This window comes from Xyrauchen texanus, chromosome 29 (genome assembly GCF_025860055.1).
Source record: "Xyrauchen texanus isolate HMW12.3.18 chromosome 29, RBS_HiC_50CHRs, whole genome shotgun sequence".
NCBI lineage: Eukaryota > Metazoa > Chordata > Actinopteri > Cypriniformes > Catostomidae > Xyrauchen > Xyrauchen texanus.
This window is the reverse complement of record NC_068304.1, coordinates 20508157-20531781: the sequence shown is the minus strand read 5'-3', so window position 1 is coordinate 20531781 and position 23625 is coordinate 20508157. Positions and strand designations below refer to the sequence as shown.

At 39.0% G+C, this 23625-nt stretch overlaps 1 protein-coding gene across 1 annotated transcript in view; it reads right to left on the bottom strand.

Annotated features, from left to right (window-relative positions):
• Window positions 1-506: 506 nt before the first annotated feature.
• The window catches only part of LOC127623236 (mothers against decapentaplegic homolog 6-like), a 38769-nt gene continuing 15650 nt past the window's right edge, over window positions 507-23625 (bottom strand). Inside the window, exon 4 of the mRNA XM_052097582.1 lies at window positions 507-3468. Coding sequence (XP_051953542.1) covers window positions 2927-3468 — 542 coding nt within the window. The 3' untranslated portion in view covers window positions 507-2926. The remainder of the gene's footprint in view (window positions 3469-23625) is intronic.

Sequence of the window (23625 nt, the reverse complement as noted above, 5' to 3'; positions counted from 1 at the left end):
ACTGTAATCTAATTAGTTAGTACAAAAAGCAGAGAAGTGCATTACATTTAACATTTTTGTAATCAGGTTACTGTTACTGACTTTCACGTAATTACTTTTAAGTACATTTCTTGGGTCAAAGATATTTCTAAAATTATTTTATTTTTGTCAAATACATTTGAAACATGAATTACGTTAATATGTAAATCCATTTGCAGCTGAAAAGTGTGAGTCTCCCAAGGACTCAATGAACAAGGAGGAACTCTAGACATTAGTTTAAATTCATTGAGCAAAAAAGTGTTTTAGAAACTTAAAAGTAATTAGTTATGTGATTACCCTTTTCAATTAAGTACTCAGTAATGTTAGTAATCTGATTTCAATTTTAGAAAAGTAATTTGTAGTGAATAACTTTATTTGAGTAACTTAGCCAACACAGATTATACCGCATTGATATTTTAGATCCTCTTACCCAACCCCTAACAAATTATTCACAATATAAAACATGTAAGACAGGTGAATTTAGTCACAATAATTTTAATTAAATTATACAATTATATAGATATTTTTGATAACCTAACACCACCCCTACAATCCTCAACAATATACAAGATGTAACAAACAGATGCAAGTTCAGTCACAATAATTTATTTCAAAAAATGACAAAAAAGCACTATAAAAGATTTATATATATATATTACATAATCAAATATATATAAAAAGAAGTCCTCCAAAGTCACACACGATAGCCCTGAGTGAACTGAAGGGTTTAATTGAAAATTATTAAAAAATGTTCCACTCCATAAGTTCATTTGCATTTCATTCAAAAATGATTCATCCAAACATAAAAATGTCACAATCAGTCACAAGACACACAGGAACCAATGGCATTTGACATCACTGATGTCAAAGCGGTCATTATGGTTGTTGAGGAAGCAATTTTTAAACATTTTAATTAGTGTCGGTCGGGATCTGAAAATTAAATAAAGACTTAAATTTAGATCTGTTCCTCATTCAAAACAGTCACACGGCATTGAAAAAGCTGAAACGTAATTCCACCAAAACCTGGAATATGGAATCAGAAGCACACAAATTGAGGATTACATTTATGATAATTTTTATTGTGCCCTTATTTGAGTAATGTTTTTTCGTTATACAATTTTAATCTGGAATCTGGCCTGAATAAAAATGTGTTCAATACAGCACCAGAGTGACTTTTTAAATACGCACCAAGGGTGTCGTTCCAGTGCAGGCGAAAAGTCACCCAAGTGAAATATCGTCACATTGCATACATTGGATAAGCAGGCAAGAATAATGGTAAAGGTGTTAACGTGCAACGCAAAATCAGGGTAATGGGCAAAAATCTACCTGTGTCAAGCATTTAAACCATTTATGACCTTACCCGATTTGCACGACCCCACACGTTGTCAGCTTATGAAGCATAATCAGTTTAAACCTGTGCATGCATGTAAACGTGCTCATTGTTAACTGACTCAACTCTAGTTGGGTGATCCAGCTGCACTTCCTGCATTTTCTCATCTCTTTGTTTACAGTACAGTACAGTAAACTTTAGTCAACAACTGTTTAATAAACAACATTTGATGTCATTGCAGGAGAACATTTGTTTGCCTGCACGACTAGATTGTTTTCTTCAAACTGATTGTTGTTGGCAAGTTAGCCTATGGCCCCCTCCTCTTCTTCCCCAGTGACTTTGACAACCACCACCCACAATTATAAAGGAAGCCAACCCTACCACATCCACCTTGGATGCAGTTTTTCTGGCCAGTGCTTAGTTTCTATTAAAGGTCTTGGTTTTGCCATGTGACTTTGTGGAGATATATCAATACACTGGGACTGAAGTCACCATCTCCTCTCCTCACAGAAGGCAGAAGCGCAGCTGGACCTATAAACCACTAACCACGCTGTGGAGGCTAGTCGCCCAGGAGGCATGCACACTGAATTTGCTGGAGCGGCTGGGACAAAGCACAGGCCAGCCTGAGCAGGGAGGAAGCCATGCTTGAGGATACATCATCTTCTCTTCTTTACACTCCTCCTCCCTCTTAAAAGCTGGCCAACAAGGCTCTCAAGGACCTCAAGGAACTCTGGCTGCAACCTCCTCTCAACCAAACAAGGCTCATAACTAGGAGATACATGTGGACGTGTGTTTAGGTCTGGAGTGAAAAGGAAGATTAATGCTTGAAATAACATTGCATCACCAAAATGGTTAATTCCAGAGGTTTGAACAAATTATGGAATGATAGCTAATGCCCAAAGACCTTGTTTACTCAAATCCAGTTTCAAAACACTGTCATTTCTGTATTTTTTCCCCACTTCCACAGGGATAGGAGATTGTTTCAACAACCAAGGATGTGCATGAGTGACAACCAAGAGATGATGTTGATACACAAAACCTGACATCAGACAATGATAACTGTCCACAGTGCAGTTCTCATTTACTTTCAGAGATGGAGACATTATCTTGTTTTTCACATACAAGTAGTAATTTAAAATCAAGTGGTACTTATGGGTGAAAAATTCATAAGTGAAAGACAGAAAGCAAAATGATATTATGCGAATACTTTATTATCAATGTGTGAACGGTGTTAGCTTTTCATCTGGATATTAATATTATATGAAAACTATACACCAAAACCAGCTCTTCCTATTTTTGCTGTATAATTTTTCAAATTGGTATTGAAAGATTCTTTATCTTTATAGATATTTATATATATAATATATATAAGCCAAAGTGCATTTCCCATTTTTTCCTCTTGTCCATGTACACATTGCACCATACATAAATAATTACATTGTAAAAATGACTCCAGTATTTACAGGTATAATATATATTTCTTTTAATATATAAAACTTTATATTAAATCTAAGTAGATTATATTTGGGATAGTTTGTGGAGTCCAACAGTCTCTCAACATGAGTGAGTCTGTGTGTGTTATCTGTGGTTGTTGAGGAGGATCTCCAGCCAGCAGGGGCAGGAGGTGATGAACTGGCGAGAATAACAAGGGCCCCAGCCCTTCGCGAAACTGATACGCACACTGTTCGGGTCATATGGTCCTTCTAGCAGCTCAAACTCTGCACCCTGCCTGAGCATGGATGAGCGTTCATAGTCAAACACCTTGATGGAGTAGCCAGGCATCACCTTGCGGACAACCAAGCTACGACTCCCTGGTACGTCCAGAGTAGGCGAATTGACGAAGATGGGGTGTTGGCTGCGGTTGTAGGCCCAGACTCCATCCTGCTCTTTGCTGAGGAGCAAACCATAGCCGATCTTGCCTCGAGTCCGCTGCACGGTGCTACTTCGCTGGTCCAGGCTCAGCTGCCCGAGACAGAAGCCTGTGCCTTGAGGTAGGTCATAGAAAATGCTTACGGCGGGCTGGTACACCGTGTAGAGGCGGCCCACCCGCGTCCGATGCTCCCAGTATGCCACGTTACACCAGTGACTCTGCTTGGAGGCATCAGGTGACAGACTGGCATCTAAAACAGGAAAACAGAAGAAGTGTAAGTCACAATTTTCCCTACAACTTATCAAACAAAAAGTATGATCATATTTACTGGCCAAAAAGACTGCAGTTAAAGAATGTTTATTATGTGGAGTATTTCAACTCTGTTGTTATTATGTGCTACCTCAAGAGGGCACTACCTCAAATCTTTATTCATTAAAGGTATTCTCTCTTAAATCATGTGCAAAACATAGCTGAAGAAACAAAAAGAAAAGATTGTCATTTTAAGCTGCCAAAAAATATGATCCCAAAGTTGTGACCAAGAAAAACATTATCCCATTTTCATGCAAAAGTTTCTACATCAAGGCTTGCTGCTTTCAGCAGATGTTTAGCAAACATCCCCAGCATAAAATTATGAAAAAATATACAGAAAAGTGCATACCTGCAATGCATACATGATACAGAGCTCTGAATGAACAGCCTCAAACACTCCAAATCATCTCATTTAATTCACTTTTCATGGCTTGGGAGTCTGTCTGTGGACAGTGTGCAGTGCCAAACCCTGAGTGAGTTACAACTCCCTGAATACATGTCTACCTCAACCACACACGGACATAAATGCTTCCACACTATCCAGCACCACACATTGTGTACATTTCTACCTGCTCTTTCTTGATCCAGGGATAAAGTATTTGTGGGAAGGGGGTATTTGGAAAAGCTGTGAGCTCATATCCAGCAAAACCTTTCATAAAATTAAATGGTGGTGATGGCTTGGGTGGAGAGGGAAAATCTCCTCCTGCTGTGGGCCTGGGGACAGCTTTCAGCTCCCTGACAACTTAGCGCAAGCCTATGACCCCTGACCCCTGCAGCTTCACGCTATCAGCTCTGATTAACTTCCACATTGAAAGATGCTATTATTTTGCTCCTGAGAGCCATTTGGAAGAGGGAATTTTGAGGGCCAGGTCTTTGGTCCCATTCATTTCACTTACTGTGCTACCAGGTCCTAACAAATGCACGGCCGGCAATTTACCAATGCCTTGAAGACCCACCGTAGTAGTAAGACCCCAAAAATTGGCCCCAAGAATTAAGAATGGCAATCAACACAAGCATGCATGCTAAATTCCTACATTAGAACATAAAAACCTCACATTTAAAAATTCAATATATGACAACTGCTTCCCATTCAAGCACAACTGTTTACATATGTGGAATTAGGACTGACTTCTCTTAACTAAAATGGACCCTTTGCGCTGGGTGTCTGCATGTTAACATTAATGAGTTCTGGGGGCCTTTGGTGGCTCAATGAGTATTTAGGCTGACTACCACCCCTGGAGTCGTGAGTTCGAATCCAGGGTGTGCTGAGTGACTCCACCCAGGTCTCCTAAGCAACCAAATTGGCCTGGGGTAACCTCCTCATGGTCGCAATTAAGTTGTTTTCGCTCTCAATGAGGCATTTGGTACGTGGATCGGGGAGAGTAGCACGAGCCTCCACATGCTGTGAGACTCTGCGGTGCCATGCACTGGGAGCCACGTGATAAGATGCATGGATTTACTGTCTCAGAAGCGGAGGCAACTGAGACTTGTCCTCCACCACCCGGTTTGAGGTGAGTAACCACGCCACCACCTATTAAGAAGTGGGAGTAGGAGTAAAGGGGATAAAAAATATTATGAAAACATTAATGAATTCCTTAGATCCTCCTTAAGCTTGCAAGGTGGCTTTTCCTAGTTGAATGCCTTAATGAAACAAATCCTCTGGCCTTTGCACCAAAAAACAAAACAAACAACCCTTCAAAAACCCATCATGGACAAAAATGTTGTTGGATCATTATAACTGTATGTTTCAAAAGCAGTTGCAATTGTATCCATTAAAATGGAAGTGTGTAACATTAGCTTAATTGGTACTTTTTAACATTGCAATGTTTGTTTAAGCATCCTGACCAGCCTGACAGAGCAACATTGGTCAACAAATGGCATCAGTTTGCAGGACTATATGTTTACTCAACCAATGGCTGACACATGCAAATCATTATTTGCACAATTCCGTTTTGTGATGCTAGTGGTACAGATAATACACACTTCAGCTTAAAAGATCTATGTTATGTCAGAAGTTCTACTTTAAGCCAACGGAAAGGATGCAGGAAAGCAAGCTTTGAGCTAAATAGCCTACTGAGGGCTGAATTTGAACTTGTACCTAATCAAACAGATGCAAGAAATTAAACAATTTAACAGGAAGTTTCACATGGCTGTCTAACATAGAAGAGCTATTATGTGATTAATATAATATCCTCTTCTTAATGTGAAAGAGAGAGACAGAAAGGGTGGTGGAGTCTGCGCTGCCTGTTCTGTGGGTTTTAACAGAGGCGCAAAGATTAAAGGTTAATAATCTATTTAATGTTTAGCTTGGGAGCGAACAATGCTCAGCCTAGAGACCGGCCCTTTTCCTGAGGGTGTTGTGCATGTGTGTTCATGTGTTTTAAGTATATTAGAGTTGAAACGAATATCAGCCAATGTTTGTTTTTGAGAGAGCAGTGTGTGTTTTGGCTGTTGTTGCCTGAGCGGTACTGTATCAGTGGAAACGGACACAGGGAAGGAAGAGAACAAATCGGGCAAACTCATTAGAACCTTAAAACTCTGTATCTGGTTTGTTGCTGGTCAAAATGGTCAATTTGAAAACCAGTTACTAGCTTGGCATACTATCTTAAGGTGGTCAAGCTGGGTTTTGTAACGTGGTAGTTGGTTTTTAGCTCACTGACCATCTTGGACAGGCAACAGACCAACTACCAGCTGGTCATACCAGATTAAGGGGGTCAAGCTGTTTTTTGGAACATGGTGTCCAATGAACCAGCTAATTACCAGTTTGGACCAGCTAAGGCCATCTAGAAACCACCAACAATGTTCCAATACACAGATATCATCTTAAGGTGGATTGTGCAAATATTTATTTTGCACAATGTCTTTAACGTATCATCCTGTATTCTGACAGGCCATTTATCTATGCCCTTCAACTCAAGGAACAAGTTTTGGTCCAAGACAAAATGTTAAATCAGTGCACCACATGGAAGCGTGTGTGCGTGCATGTGTTCAGGTAGGGGCTGGAAAATGCACACCAGCGAGTGCACAACAAGCAGGATGCAGAGTTCCTGTCTCCCCTTCCCTGGAGGCCTCACTCATGAGTCAGTGTAGTGCCTCTGACAATCAGCCAGTGCTGGAAATACCATCTTAGTCAGAGCAGGAGACACAGACAGACAGACGGACGGCACCACAGCACTCTAATCATGGCCAGTGACCGTACTTTAGTATAATAAACCTAATTTAAGCTATCAACGGCGGCAAGTGAGTGTTAGTTCAAAGTCAGCTGCCATCTAAACTCATGTACCGTAAAAACTCAGCACTGGTTTAGTTAACAACACTTAAGCACTATGGGCCTGTCACTTTGAGTACTGATAATAATGACAGACATAGTGGTAACTGTGTTCTTCTCACTTAAGTGAGAACGCCTCAGAACTATTCAGTCTTTCATTCTCTTTAAATGCTTGCACACACGTACGCACTTCACAAGGGGCGGAAGACAAAAGCTGAAAGCAATTACACCATTCTGCGTTCATTTAACCCCTGCACCTTTCAACAGCTCAGTTTACCCATTAGAAAGGTAGAGTGTGTTATTATTGTTATTATATTCTCAAACTGTCTCCGCCGGTGTCAATCTCTTCAGAGACACACGCTGTCAACAGCATTGAGTGAGATCCCAGTGTCAGAAATTAACTTTTTTATTATTATTAGGGGCAATATATAGCACCTGGAATTGATTTTCATTTTAAATAATTTTCTGGTCCCTATGTTAGTTTTTACAGTGCCCCCCATCAAAAACCACTTAATCTGATCTACACTCACCAATGACACTACAACACAGATATTAGACTGTTACAGATCACTACATTGTCTGCAGAGGCACTCAACTCATAACAAGATAGGCTTAGAATAGTAAAATACAGTACAGTGTAATAAAATTGATCAAATATTAGCAAACAAAATGGGAATTCACTAACGGTGAATTTTATGCCACCACATTTTAAATATCGGGGCCATTTTTGTCACTTTTGGTGGCATTTTTGCCCCGAGCCTTGGTTCATTTCAGACTCTTGTCTGATCTCTTCCATAGCTCTGCCAGAATGCCAGAAAAATACAAAGCTTCACAAACACACTGCCCATATGCCAAAATGAATTAAAACTACAGGGTTGGAATTACATTTCTGGAGATGTTCCTTTATGGTATCAGCCTTCACCGATCGACATGTACCTTTGGTGACAGTTCAAGTGTGTGTGTGTCATTTCACAAAATGCAAACAGCCCACAGGCGCAAAATTGCTCAAAACTGCATTAACATACGGTATGAGAGATGAAAACAGTTGCTTGAGTTTAAGTTTTTATTGGAGTAGTAAGTCGCTCAAAGCTAAGTAAACATGGGGTATGGGAGGCTGAGATCAAACAGCAGCAGAGGCCGTGTTGATTCACAAAGTAAGAGCTTAAGAAGGAGTCCGTGAGACTAAAGGTTACTTTGTCAATGGTCTAAAGTCTTTGATTTAGTCTCAATTTTGATTTCAGACAAAGAGCAACTCAAAGCTTGAAATGCACAAAACGCTCATACACACACTCAGCTAGACAGCCACAAAGGCATTTCCTTTGAATTTCAGGGCTTGGTACATAATGCTCTTGTGGACGTGCTACACAATCAGTAAGGTAAACATGCATTTCACAGCTGGCCACATTTCCATTACAGAAAACAAAAACACTATGTAAGTCTGAGCGGTGTGATGGTACATACCATGCACGGCAATCATTGGGCGGGACTGCTTAACGTTCTTTACATGTGTGACAAAGAAACAAGGGTAATGCGAAAATACAAAGCAGGTTGATTCCCATACAAGTCAAGACGAGGATAAGCTTGCTATTAAAGGGTGTTGTTAGGCACAAAGTGAAACATTTAGTTGTTTACGGCTGCCACGCAACAGTGCAGATTGTTGCAGAATTCAAAAGATGTGCCACCACAGGCATGTTTACATTAGCTATTACACCGACTGCAAATGAACAAGGAATTATGCATTTTTTTAATATTAGTTTTACTGTTTGAGTCTTTTGTTTTTAACTCAAGTGTTACATAAAGCTGTTTTAGCACTGATACCAGACTTATGAGAATATAATCAAATGGGAGTTTGGGCGGGACTGCTTAACGTTCTTTACATGTGCGACAAAGAAACAAGGGTAATGCGAAAATACAAAGCAGGTTGATTCCCATACAAATATAACAAAAATAAATAAATACATAAAAATAACGATATCAGAATTGACACAGAATTGCTTGTACTAAGTTTATGTGGCATACAGTCCATGTAAAAGGGATAGTTTTGTCAAAAAAACAAAAACAGAAGAATGTAAGTCATACTGATTTGGAACAAGATGAGGGTGAGTAAATGATGACGGAACTTTCATTTTTGGGTGAACTATCCCTTTCAGGTAAAATCGCCTCATCTGATCTCTTTACTCTTTCAAAAAGCAGCCCATTCAGGGGGGGCTGTTAAAGTGACATGGAAAGGTTCGCATCCATTGTAAATGTTGTATTTAGACCTACGAAAGTGGTAAATTATAAGCAAAGACAAAATGAAAAGTAGAATATGAATTATGCAACAAAAAATGTGGACCATACATTGATCATATTCAATTTCAAAAAATGAATTGTGTTACATTTTGTGGCTGGACACGAGTGAGACTTCATGTGAGGTGAAAAAAGAGAGAACACAAGACAAACAGTCAGACATAAGTGGAGGATCTACTTGCATACACACCCCACCAAAAAATTTATTTGGGGTGATTTGGGGTAATTAAGTACACAAAAGGGAGTTGATTTCTATGGCGATACTATGTGATTATCCACTAATGCTTTTAAAAGCACTATGCAGGAAGGAGTAAAGAGAAGAACAGAGAGAAAAGAACAGCCTTCGGGTAAACACACGTCCATAGAGCTCTTGGCAGATCCAGAGCCAGAGAGACAGAAAAACAGCAGCTTGTCATCTCTTCCTACCAAACTACAGGACCACATCCCTGTCTTTTTCATCCCCTCTAATCCAGGGAATTTTGAAAAGATGAACTCATTCCTCCACAGCACTCCTGCCAGACCCTTTAAACAGAGAGAGAGAGAGAGAGAGAGAGAGAGAGAGAGAGAGAGAGAGAGACTGCTGCTTTGGAAAAATTGTGATCCTAACATTCATGACAGTGAGGCTTTCTTGAATTGAACTGAACTGTGAGTGAGCAAGCAAGCGAGAGCAAAAGAGAGAGGGAGGGAACGGAGGGGGAGTTTGAGTCTCTTATCCTGTGCCAAGGATTAGATTCCCTCCAGCTATTAGACTGTACCACTGGGCTGACATGCAGAAGGGGAGAATGACAGAGAGTGTTTATATGAGAAGAAGAAACAGAGAGAGAGAGAGAGAGAGAGAGAGAGAGAGAGAGAGAGAGAGAGAGAGTACAGTGAAATGTTATGGTGGACAGAATTCATCTTTTGACGCCAGTCTTAACAGGCCTGGGCATTCTTCTTTGTACTGAAGTCAGAGAGAGAAGCAGTTCTCTGAAATTATGCTTGCCGGGACCGGGAAAAAAAGTGAGACAACAAACAATGCCGCCATACCTCTCTCCCTCCAGCTTTTTTTTTGGTACGGCTCTGATTTTTTAGACAACTATCAGTACAGTACAGGGCAACTTAAAACACACTAACAGGCCACATTTAGGCTGGCGTCTGTGCTATCTCTGCCATCAAAGACTGCTTTATCAGCCAGATGCACTAACTGGGGCTGCACTTTCACACAGATGGGTTTCCATCTCTTTGACCCTCTCTCCTTTACTTTCTTTCGCTTACTTCACTATACAGTATGAGAGTTCTTACTATTTTCTCAGACTCTGTTTATACATTGCAATGCTGTAGAGTGGTGACCGTGAGACAATATACAGTCAGAAGTGAAAGCTATGGAATCATGTTGAGGGAAATACAACAACACAGGAAATACAGCAACTTCAGTATGTTTTGCATTGCCACTCTCACTCTCATTCATTTCTGTCAGTAGAAACAAATGCATTAATGCTGACGAACAAACAGTATATTTAAGTACAAATAGTAGATTTACTTGGAGTCTAAAAAATATAAAAAAATATAAGATTTGTATACAGAAATCGTAATGATGCTTTAGCTCAATGGTTTAATTTTTGTTTAGCTTGCACGTGGACCCGAGTTTAAATCCCAACCAAATAAATAATTTTTAAAATACATCAAGCAAAAGTGCATCGCAAATGATGCAGGCACTTTCTTTATATGGAAAATTGGGGATTTCTCCTGAAGTCCACTATCATCTCCACTGTTTTGAGCATGTTCAGCTCAAGGTTGTTTTGCGAGCAAGAACCACACATTATAGCGACCACGAGGAGGTTACCCCACGTGACTCTACCCTCCATAGCAACCAGGCCAATTTGGTTGCTTAGGAGACTTGGCTGGAGTCACTCAGCACACCCTGGATTCGAACTCGCGACTCCAGGGGTGGTGGCATATTGTTTCTAAGATTTCCCTAGGATCTGCCACATCATGCCGTCTCACCAAAAAGCACTGTCTCCTATCAGAGATTTTTGCATCAGCCAGCATGTTAATCTTCCCTTTGGCATGACCAGCAGCATGGGAGAACCAGGTTTGGATCCATTGATGACACCAGGAAGTATTCACGTCCGCATAATCAGTGACGAGCTTGATTCTGAGGTTGTATTTTTCCCAGTAACATTACATTTTTACTTCACTGATGGTTAGGTTTGGGTTTGTGATGGGGGATAGAGTTAATAAAATATGCTCCCTCTTAACTGTATTACAGCCTGTACAGCTGAAAACAACTCACTTCAAAACTCACTTTGAGCACTCCTCCATGGAGCTTCCACCTCGAAAATTTTGTTTGCACGTGCCCATACGTCCAGCAAGATTCTGCTTTGGCCGCAGGGTCTGTGTTTTGCATTTCGGTAAGCACAGACTGATTTCAGCTAAAGAAAAGTCAACCAAATGTTTTCGATTCCACTTTGAGATCTGTTGAAATCCTTCTCTCTTCTTCATAATCCGTCTTGTTCCATTTATATCCTCTTTTCCTGGAAACGTAATGGTGGATTTTTTTATTTTGTTATTCTAGTAAATGGGAAAGCTAAAATAAAATTGACTGTGGTTTCCCATTCACCGCTACAGAACTTAATCCTGCAATAGTTTATTACCGCATTTCAAAACCTGAAATGTGAAAAGGTTCCATTACTCTTTTTAAATGTACACTTGTTCAACTTAATTATTATTGCTTTTAGGAAACTCTGAGGGGGCAGGTATGGCATAATTTCTTCTAGTTCCCTCCAAAAAAGTCCCCCCCCCATGTTATATTTTAATCCCTTTGCCATGGCTCTATAATGTTAATGATGACTTGATCAGATGTGCATAAGATTCACACCACATTCCCAAAAAAGGCCCAGATTAGCTTGTCGGATTCACTGTTGACTGCTGCTGCCCTGCCTCTGGGGATTCCTTAACATTCACAAGTGTTGACATTTAAACACATGGGCCATCTGAGCCCATAGCAACACATGAACAAGTACACGGTCTTCCCAGGTTAGATCGGTGGGCCTCTGCAGTGATTTCCACAGCTGAATCAAGTGGTGCGAAGACCTACAGATCTGTGTACTGATCTCCACAGGCAAGACTTAGCCAGAAGGAATTCCTTTACCATGAGAACAGATGGGGCAGAGTGAAGGACAAACCCCCAGAAATACAGACCATCTACAGCTAACTCTCAACACCAAACGGCTGCTGCTTCTATTAGGGGAACATGGGAAAGATTTTTGTTTAGAGTTTAAGTGTGTGTTTAGAACTTTGTGTATACAGCGGCGTGAAATAAAGGCATATTCTGCACAGTATCTAAGAAGCCATGAAAATGACAATTACTAAAGCCATAAAAATTCAATGAACTTTGAGACCCTTTCACTAATTACTCATTTGTCATTTAGTTGACACTTTTATCCAAAGCAATGTACAGTACGCTCATTACAAAGGACTCCACTAGCATTTGATCCTACAACCTTTCTGATACCAACCCATATTTTAAGGAGATAGTACACCTTAAAATGAAAATTCTGTCATTTAATCACTCTCATGTTGTTATTTTCTTATATGGTACAGGTCGACGATAGTAGATTTTGCCGATGGGAAGGTGGTGGGGAAGGCAGATAAATGATTAATTGGCAGATAGCTTTTAAAATTTATTTATAGAATGTCAAAAAAATGGCGGGCACAAAAAATTGTCCAAAATGAATAAAATTCCAGATGTGGTTTATTTTTTTAATAAAAATCCCAATAATAACCAGAAAAAAATTAACATCTGGTGTATTACATGGGACTTTTAAGCATAATTACGCTTTAAACACACAGGACACTTAATTTGTAATGACGAAATTCTGAAAAAAGTACCAGCAACTATCGGCCTACATTTTTGCCAAAAAGCAACTATCGGCACCGATTACTAGGTAAAACTGATATATTGGTGTACCTCTATTACATGGAACGCAAAAATAAATGTTAGGCAGAATGTTAGGGGCTGACAGCCTCTCATAATTAACTTTATTGAATGGAAAAAGAGCAACGTCAACATCTTTCAAAATTTCACCTCTTGTGTTCCAAAGAATAAAGAAAGTCATATATCTTTGGAACTACGTGAAGATAGGTAAATGATAAGCACTAAACACATCATCCTACTAAAACGGACACCTTATAACAATGATCATGCAAGCAATAACAATAAGAAAACATAGACGATCTATAATTGACCCTTCGCTAAGCCCCGCCTTAAAAGCACTTCTTACCAATCCTGTCTTAGCAAACGTTGCCCTGCCGTCATTACTCTGACATGCGTTTGCTATTTTCCAATGACAGCCTATGGAAGTAATGTGTGTTTGAGTACTTTTAAGCGGGATTTTATCAAAATAATTACAAAAATTTGAAACACGTTGCCGGGTCATCTGTAATAGTGACACGAGTTATCCAGAGAGGATGTCAACACTGTTTTTCTTTCTTTTTTTTAAATAATCTTTGAATAAATCTGGAGAAGAGATTGTTATGGATAAAACTGTGTAAGTCCTCATTCCCAAATGAACATATAACATCTGCAACGACACCTAAATTTGCTCCAAGGAAAATTAAAGCTAAAAACTGAAAGTTACTAAATGTATCTATTGATTCAAGTCATGTTAAAAGCAATAGTAAATAAATAGTTCACAGCATCAAAATGAGTATATTATGAGATGTTATAAACAGCTCTGTTCACTTACACTGATGTAATTAGATGTGTAATCGCTATTAAATTCAGTTTTTCAGTTTTCAAGTGACTGTAATAATTGTTTGCCTTGATTCTGATTCATAGTCTTTACAGTTTTCAATCAAATTACTGTGTAATTTAACAATTTATTTTACAAAAACCTTCAGATAAATACACATTACAATGTTCATACCAGCCCACGTAAAAACGTTTCCAAATCCATTTCTTTATAAGAATATTTTGCCAAAAACCACGTCGTCCACAGCAACTCCTATTCATTCCAATAGGTAGTTTTGCAGAGCTTGTCAGAGCGAGCAACCATAAACAAGGGCCCCCCTTGATCTTAGTGAAGGGTCAATTCAAGTGATTATGATCTATTAAGTGTAATTTAACAAAGAGAACTGGAGCAACTATTCCCTGCAACTATTGCTGTCATAAAAGATATCAATCTGCTGTACATGAATGGAAATGGGCTCTGGCAGCTGAATGTTACGCAGCAGGTACAATTTCAGAGTGGAGAGCCATACCAACATTTGAGACAGTTCCTGAGGTCAGGTTGATTTAAGGCAAAATCGGTGTATTTGGATACAGCGCATCTGCAAGGTGATGGACACACTCTCAGCACAGACAATGGCCCGATATTGATTGGTCCAATGGATCATAAACACTCAAGCGAATGCATCGTGTCAAGAGCCGAGCCGTCTTCGCCTTCTGTTTCAGTCACAAAAGCTTGAAGCCATCCTCATGTGGGGTAGCTACACAGCTGCTTTCTAAAACAAAGCAAACTGTTTATGTTCCCCCATTAAAAATGAAGGAGCTAGCAGTTCTGCTACCTCAGGCCTGTCAACATAGACAGAGAGAGAGTAGAATCCTCACATTAGGAAAGCTTGTCAAGTAGAAAAGAGACTAAGCGAGACTCGTCTCATCCTCAAATGACAAGCCGATGTACTGTACCAACCACAGTCCATTCATTGATCGTCTGATCCATATTGCACACAAAACAGGACAGTGAATCTGGCAAGCTCTAATCAGATTGGCAGGCTTTAAACAACTTTCAGGGGTAAAGATGCACTGTGTTTGTTTATCTGTCCGCCCAGAAGCAAAGAGTGCCTTTGGAGCTGAAATATCACTGGATTTGCCAAGTTAGTGGCATCAAATCTTTGAAAGATATTCACATTCTGATATTCAGATCTCCACAAGGAGAACTGTATATTCCACTTTGCTTTCTGAGTTACACATGTAAAACATTTGCCACAACACAGTTATATATATTGTTGAACAAGATTTTGAAATTATAATCATCACCAGTACCAAGGAACTGAGATGTATAAATACTTTACAGTTTAAATAATATATCTATTTTTCACACTGTGGTAAAAAGTAAATCATAATTACCAATTATTATTATTATTATTATTATTTATTTTGTGCATTGATTATTTTGTAAAGAAGAAAACTGGGGGATAAATGTGTAACTATCATGAAAATAATGTCACAATGTAAAAATCTTTATGGCCCCAAAAATAGGATTTAAATTGGGTCTTTTGATTTTGGAGTGAAGTAGAACCAGGACATTTTCTTGAAATGTTTCATAAGAATCAACCACTTATTATTACTGTACTTTTGGACGGGCAAAAATTCAGATTCTATACACACTTGACATTTACGCAAATATCAATACACATTTTCTGCTAAATTCAAGTGCTTTCTATAATTCTCCACTTCATGGAGACTGCCATGCCATTATTTTAATGTTTCCGGTATTGCTATTATGGTGGTATAATCTATTTCCAATAAACCTGTACCTAAACAACATGTAAAAGCAAATGGAATGGTGATTGGTTACTTTATGTCGGTCAGATGGTTTCTTCCTGTCTAAGTTGCCAGCTCTTGGCCATGTGGACCAGACATTTTGCAGTTTAGTCAAAGGTTTGGCTATGTGAGACCAAAGTGAAAAACAAACAATGAGAGACTGAAGAAGCCAACAAAGCCAGTGAAAGAGCCTTGAATCTCACCACAACCATATACTTTAATAGACAGCCTACAGACAAATTTTTTCTTTAGAAAACTACTCGAAACTCTGAAATACTCCACAATAAGCAGGAGTGAATAGAAATGTTTGCTGTTTTGCATTTAGTAAGAGAGACCAAACTCTGGACACAGGCTGATGTAGATCAACTTAGTGTTTCTCTTGCTCGCGGGTGCTCACAAATCCCATTTTGTGTCTCTGAGGGAGTCTTTTCTTCCATGCTTAGATTGACCAACAGGGTGAACTAAAACAGGTACAGTGTGTTTTGTCATACCACTAATCACATCAGAGAATGTGCTGTGGCTAAGTGAGTGAAAGAGTGAGTGATTGCAGTTTGATCGCCAGGCGTGTCTCTCTCTTTCTCTGTCTCTCTTTACCTTAACTATTTGAGTCATTAACGTGGGGATCAAGGGCTCTTAAATGAAAAACTGACAGCCTCTTCTGTAGTCACTATAATAATTTGACTATTTTGCAACAAGTATTGTATATATTTTTGTTAATGTATCTCAACAGGTAGACAGTGCCGGTTCTGGGCTTCACTCCCAGGGGAAACATGTACTAATATATTTTTAGCCTGAATACACTGGTTAAGAGTCTGCCAAATGGTTATATAATAAAAACATAATAATAATAAAGTCATACAAAAGGATGTTTTTTAATAATCATACTGTACAACTTTGTGCAAGACTGTGACTTGCACATTTGAAGAAGCAGAGTAAGTATGTAATTGTGCACATAAGTGTGAAGTCATGTTCTTTACAACAACTTTACATCTCTTAGCCTTTGAAGTTTAGGACAAGGATCTTGCTTCTGTGAGGGTAAAATAGAATTCCCCCTTTTTTAGCTCAGCTCGTTATGATGGACATACGGATCCCACTCGGATGTTCTGAATAATATTTCCATATTTTCGAATAGCAAACACAAGGGGAAAAAACATAATTCTCCTCATGTTGTTCTGGAAAAATCCAAAAATATGCAGACGTCAATGTGAGTTAGTCTGACAAGTGTGCACTGCCTTCAACCCTTTTGATTGTAGCACCCATTTCTCAAACAAACGTACATCATGCTTGTTTGGCAAAACTAGTGGAAAGAAACTGAAAGGCCAAATTGAGAAATGAAACATAAAAAAGACAGGAACCTCAAATGCACTGTGACTAATGCATCCTGTGAATAGCATCACATCAGACAACATGCTTAAAAAGATCATACATCATCTCTGGTTATACACAAAGAAACATTTAAACACTAGAAGGGATGTATCACGACAGCTTGATCTCAGTAGTTATTTGTAACATTTAAACGTACAAGTTTGTAAGTTTGGATAGACATTAAAACTAACAATATGGACGTTCAAAAGCATCTAAAACTTTTTTTTATCTATTTACAACTTTAGGAACTTTAAATATTGACAAATCCATTACAACTATATATGAATACACAAATCGATTATAAATATATGTGTAAATTGTTACTGTTTCATAGATGTTTTAGATCCCTTAACCCTACCCCAACCTCTAAACATAACCACATTTCAACAATATAAAAACATGTAACAAGTAGATTAATGTACAGTGGAAATAATTTTTGTTACAATGTATTAATTTATATATATTTTACTGCCGCTAATCACCATTTATTAAGCATATGAACACGCAACAGGCAGATACATTTATTCACAATAATTTATTCATAAAAATTGCAAAATTCAGTCCAAAATAATCCAAAGGCGTTGAACTGCATCCGATGTGCTCCCTGATGGCATACAATAGCATTGTGTGCGATATAGAGTAGAATTTAAATGATTAATCGCTGTAAATCTTCTCTTGATGCACACCGTAACAGCGCTGTTATATCTCATTCAAATACATCGCAGAATACGGCATGTCGCGAGCGGTCACAAGACACTTGAGAGCCCATGAGCATCACTGCCGTAAAACTGCTGGTCGTAATGCTTGAGGTGGCAATTTTCTAATTGTGAAAATTAAACCAACGCGGGTTGAAGGTTATAGTGGGTGCAACTGTGTTGCGGCAGATGGACATCGTTGAATAAAAGGCTTGAATTTGGGTCTTATCTTCACAGAAAGCAGTCTAAATATTTGGATTATAGCTAATAAATGTATTGATTACATTTCATTATTGTTTTATGGAGCTTTTTGTGGTTTATTTAGTTGTTTTTTTGGCATATTCTGAAAATTTCTTTTGTGTCCCATGGCAAAACATTTTTTTTAATAAATGATTACAGAGTTTTTATTCATTTTAACATTTTGAAGTTTAGTCTTGGTTAATGTTACTTTGAAGTTGCACCAGAGACAATTTAGCAGAGACAGGCCACTTCTATTAAAATGAATAGGAGAAATTAGAATGCCAAACTGCAATGGATGTAGATAGGTATTCCAGCCTTACAGGTAAAAGAGCCAATCACCTTTTAGATACAGACATCGCCTGTCAATCAACTCAAGAACACGCATGCGCATTAGCTATAAAAGCTGGGAAAATTTTGTTTATTAGCATAATATGAGGTAAAGAAGCATCATTTATGATATCAGTATTGTCAGATTTTACTGCTGATTTGAAATATGTTCTTTGATCTTAATTTTGACCAACTGTTTTGGAGATTTTGGTCTTTCCCTATTCAAGTAGATTGGAGCTGCACCGTCATTACTGGAAATAGGCTCCGCAGAGCACTGCAAACATGTCCGACAGTGACTTGCAAGAAAGACATTGGTTTCACTCACGCACTGGAGCAGATCCAGCAAGAAGCAGCGATCTCCTGACAATTTAAACAGCCAGGATGGCCTGCTTGGATTGTGACCACTGACTATCATGATTTGTGAATAAGAGGACATTTTTATTCTGGCTAATAGAATATGCGCTTCAGAGGAAGATATTTGAAGAAAATGCTGGATTTTCGTGAGGTTCGTGAATTACATCTGTTTAAATAAGATATCTGCATATTTGTCATTTAAACGGTCTGCATATCAGAGCCGCGGCAGATGTTTTTCAGCTCATAATGTTTCTTTATCCCTCATTCTCCACGCCCCCCAGTTTGAAAAACGTGGATCTAGACATTTTCTTCTACTTTATTTTTAGGTTTGATATTTTTAGTGGTGGTGCTTTTATTAGCCTGCTGGCTGCATGTAGAGCTTTAGTTGTAAGACAGTTCCCACCCTCAGAAATGTGGCGTCTTTAAATTCTTCCCCTTTAAGTCACTGCCGGTATAGCCGTAAACGTGCAAATAGGCGTCTTTGGCAGGTGCATCATGTTAAACTGTTTTTGTGTCCACAGCAAGCATTGCATTTCCAAAATACTCTCAAGTTAAAAATAGTACAACTTTTTAAAATGCATCTCAAGACCTCTGCATTCTGCTGTGATCCTCTTTTTAGCTTTTGTTTTGAATGTGTCTTCTGTAAATGGCCCACTAAGAAGTGCAATGTCCAGGATTATAACCCGAAACCAGCCTACAGGGCTTCCTTAACTTCCTTAATCGACTGGTCATTCAGGTAAATTACAGAAAACAGTGTAGTTGTAGTTTTGCACATCTCAAACACACACACACTGTGTCTGTTTTCTCCATCCAAGCTCCTAATGAAGGTTAACGTAAGGATTTCAGACTCCATGGGCCCCTGCAGTTAATCCACACAGTGCATTCTGCAGGCCAGAGAAATGTGTAGGCTCTCCCAGTTTTAAAATTACTCACTGCCATAGGTCCCAGCACAACTGTCAATGTTCCTCTCGGGAGGAAAACATTCTTCAATTTATTTTAGCCAGGCAATCAAACCACAGGCCTAAATCATGGCCCATCCACCCCCGAAACAAGGCTCTGGAATTAGTAATTACTGGGTGTTCAAAACCAGTCAGAAAATAAAAACAGCCTTTGCATCAACTATGGCCACCTTTTTCGGCCCGCTCCCCTGGGCACGGGCCAGCTGAGACCTGCAAAAGCTTTTACAGTGACGGCCGCTCAACAGATTATTGTTTCCCCTTTCTACAGCCTTGAGAGGAGGCTCGCTAAAACACTGAACTAACAGTTGGACATTCCATACATTTTTAAAGGCATGGCTGCCTCTTTATTTGTTTCCCTAACCCCGTGGCCTGGACTGAATGAATAGCTCTATTGGAGGAGGCAGGCAGGCACAGCGGCATGCAGGGTGGAGGGAGAGGAGAGAGGGGTTGCCCCAGCCTTCCCAGAGTGCATTGCAGGACTGGATTACTCATTCATTGTTTTCCATGGGTGGTAGTGGGTCAGTCAGGAACCGATAAGTTAAATCTGTACAAGTGGACTGCATTTTTAAACAAGCTCCATAGGTGATGTACCTTCATATTACAGTTGAAGTCAGAAATTTACATACACTTAGGTTGAAATCATTAAAACAAATTTATTAACCACTTTCATATTAGCAAACTATAGTTTTCACAAGTTGTTTAGGACATCTACTTTGCGCATGACACAAATATTATTTCCAACAATTGTTTACAGATAGATTGATTCACTTTTAATTGACTATATCACAATTCCAGTGGGCCAGAAGTTTACATACACTAAGTTAACTTTGCCTATATGCAACTTGGAAAATTCCAGAAAAATATGTCTAGCCTTTAGGCAATTAACCAATTAGCTTGAGGTGTACTGAATTGGAGGTGTACCTGTGGACACAAAGATCTTACTTTTTGAAGAAATTTCCTATGATAAAACAACAATCAAACTGTTTGGCCATAATGACCATTGTTATGTTTGGAGGAAAAAAGCTGAGACTTGTAAGCCGAAGAACACCATCCCAACCATGAAGCATGCGGGTGCTTTGCTGCAGGAGGGACTGGTGCACTTCACAAAATAGATGGCACCATAAGGAAATACAATTATGTGGATATATTGAAGAAACATCTCAATACATCAGCCAGGAAGTTAAAGCTTGGTTGCAAATGGGTCTTCCAAATGGATAATGACCCCAAGCATACCTCCAAAGTTGTGGCAAAATGGCTTAAGGACAACAAAGTCAAGGTATTTGAGTGGCCATCACAAAGCCCTGACCTCAATCCGATATAAACAATTGTGGGCAGAACTGAAAAGCATGTGCGTGCAAGGAAACCTGACTCCATTACACTAGTTCTGTCTGGAGGAATGGGCCAAAATTCCAGCAAATTAGGGTGAGAAGCTTGTGGAAGGCTACTAAAAACATTTTGACCCAAGTACAACAATTGAATGCAATGCTACCAAATACTAACAAAGAGTATGTAAACATCTGACCCACTTGGAATGTGATGAAAGAAATAAAAGCTGAAATAAATAATTATTTCTACTAACATTTTACATTCTTAAGATAAAGTAGTGATCCTAACTGATATAAGACATAGAATGTTTTCTACGATTGGATTTTTCAATATTGTGAAAAACTGAGTTTAAATGTATTTGCCTAAGGTGTATGTAAACTCCTGACTTCAACTGTATATAGGCACTATAGCTATGTTCTGGATGAACCTGACCTATTTTCAGAGCAAAAACTTAACGCACTTAGATTAACAAGGTTTGTGTTAGCCGAGTAGAGGTCAAAATATGCTTGACTGAAGCAAATGCCACAATAGTTACTAGATAGAGCTATTATCATATTACCAACCATAAACCAAATAGTGATTCTTGATATTGATTTTGTATAATACAGAGCTCTTCGTAAAAAGCTCCACCTCTCTCTCTCCAAAATGCTTTACATCTTGAAATATTTATAACGGTGAAACAATGTGTAGACCAAAAGGAAAATTCTAATCTAACATCCCTGAAAATAAAGTCTATGTTCTTTAATTTGGAAGCCAATTTGTTTGCACCCACTAGGACTTGGTAAAAATATTTATTTTCCAACGAATTGCAATCTTCCTTAGAACCTTGATCTCGATATTGATTCTTAAATCCCAAGACTGATCTTTTCCTCTATGTGGCAACCCTCTATAATGCAAGTAAATCACTCACATATATCACCAAATTTTGTGGTATGCAACTAAAGTTTCTGATTAGCCACTGGCTGGTACATTTTCAGATTTCACTCACCAGCTACTGAGTAGTTTAGTTGCGAAGAAGTTCAGCACCAAGGTCTTTTCTCTGTGTGTTGAGAGTAAAGTTTGATTTGACACCTTCCGTGTATTCAAAAATTAGATCCACGTAATCCATTTGTCATTGAATAATGTCTACTGTATGTTAATATCCTTTCTGTTTAAACAGTTGTTGATAAAAGACAACAAATAGAGACATGTAATTCTAATCACGCATAGCATGGATGCAATAAAGGAGCGTTAATTCCACTCTCGTTAATATGCACTCAACCAAAACCCTTCTTTGAGACACTCTCTGAGCTGCCACAATTGTTAAAGAGACAGTACAGTTTTAGCACGAGTTCTACATATCAATGTATCCTTATTAATACATTATGCAAGTAAAAATTAAACATAACTCTTGTACATGTTCGTAAAATTTATATTTTCATATTGTACTTAGTTAGAAGGTCCTAGAATTAATAGCATTAGCTGAGAGAGAATGTCTTTCATATGTAAGAACAATTTGACATAAATAACTGAAAAATACCCAAATGAATCAGAATCTAATCGAAAAAATTGGATAGAATGGAGAAATTGTGAATCGGATCAGGAACTTCAATACCCAGCCTAAGCCTCCACGCAAATTCATAGACAAAGACACAAACACTATACATTCCCACTGAGACATAAACAACATGCTGATGCAAATCTTTTTTCAGACAATTTTCTGAATCTGTTGTGGGTGGGATACAGTCATTCAGGACAGGAACACACACTCAAGGAGAGACGTATGGTATAGCCATGACAGCGCAGTACCACCTGTATTTGTGGATTATATATTTATTATTTCTATGCTCTGAATCTCAATGCCACAAATCAACAAAATATGCCACACAGACACGCATACTCTCTCACACACATACTAACCCATCACCCCCAGGCCACTGGCCATCTCTTCAACATTCCTCAGCTTCCCCCTGCCGTCAAAGGGGTAGTTGAGCAGCCCCTGCGCTATAAAACCCAGGCAAGTAAAACAGGATGTTTGGCTGAGACCTCCTTCCCCTCAAATAAACAATCCGCAGAACCTGATTTTCTAGAGGCAGGGTGGAAGTACTCCAGTCACATTATTTCCACATCCCGTATCCTGGAGCACTCGGGGCCCAGGGGGAGTGTGGGCAGGCTCTGGGGCTGCGGTGGAAACCTAAGGCCCCGAGCCAGGCAACGGGAATGGGGGAGAAGGAGAAATAGATAAAAGTAGGGAAAGAGAGAGACAGGGGGACAGATACCGATGCTCATTGATGTGAAGGAATATGAGGGGGGAGGCAAAAGGGTGGTTGCCGCTTTGATAAGGCCCCTCTGTCCACCGACTGATTCTCCTTATTTTTCACTGGAAAGGTAAAGCTGCCACAGACTTTGACTTAGAGACAGAGTAGGGTGTGTATGTGGGTCTGTACAGTCTTTCTGTCATACTCAGATAATACAGAAGGGCATGGATTTGAAAAAAGAATGGAAAGGATGCCTACAATTTAAACGGTTTTACAGCAGAGCTGTTTAGGCTCTTTAAGTTATATAATTCATCATTACAATTTTGCTGTACATGATGCAATCCAGTTGATGTCATTCCATTCATCGCAGTTTTCCTCAGCAACGGACAAAATGCAGTTGAGTACAGTCTACACATTGCATACAAAATATCAATGTTTTTATTATGATCTTAATCAGGCTCACAGGCTTAAAGGGATAGTTATCCTGAAATGAAAAAGTTGTTATTTACTCA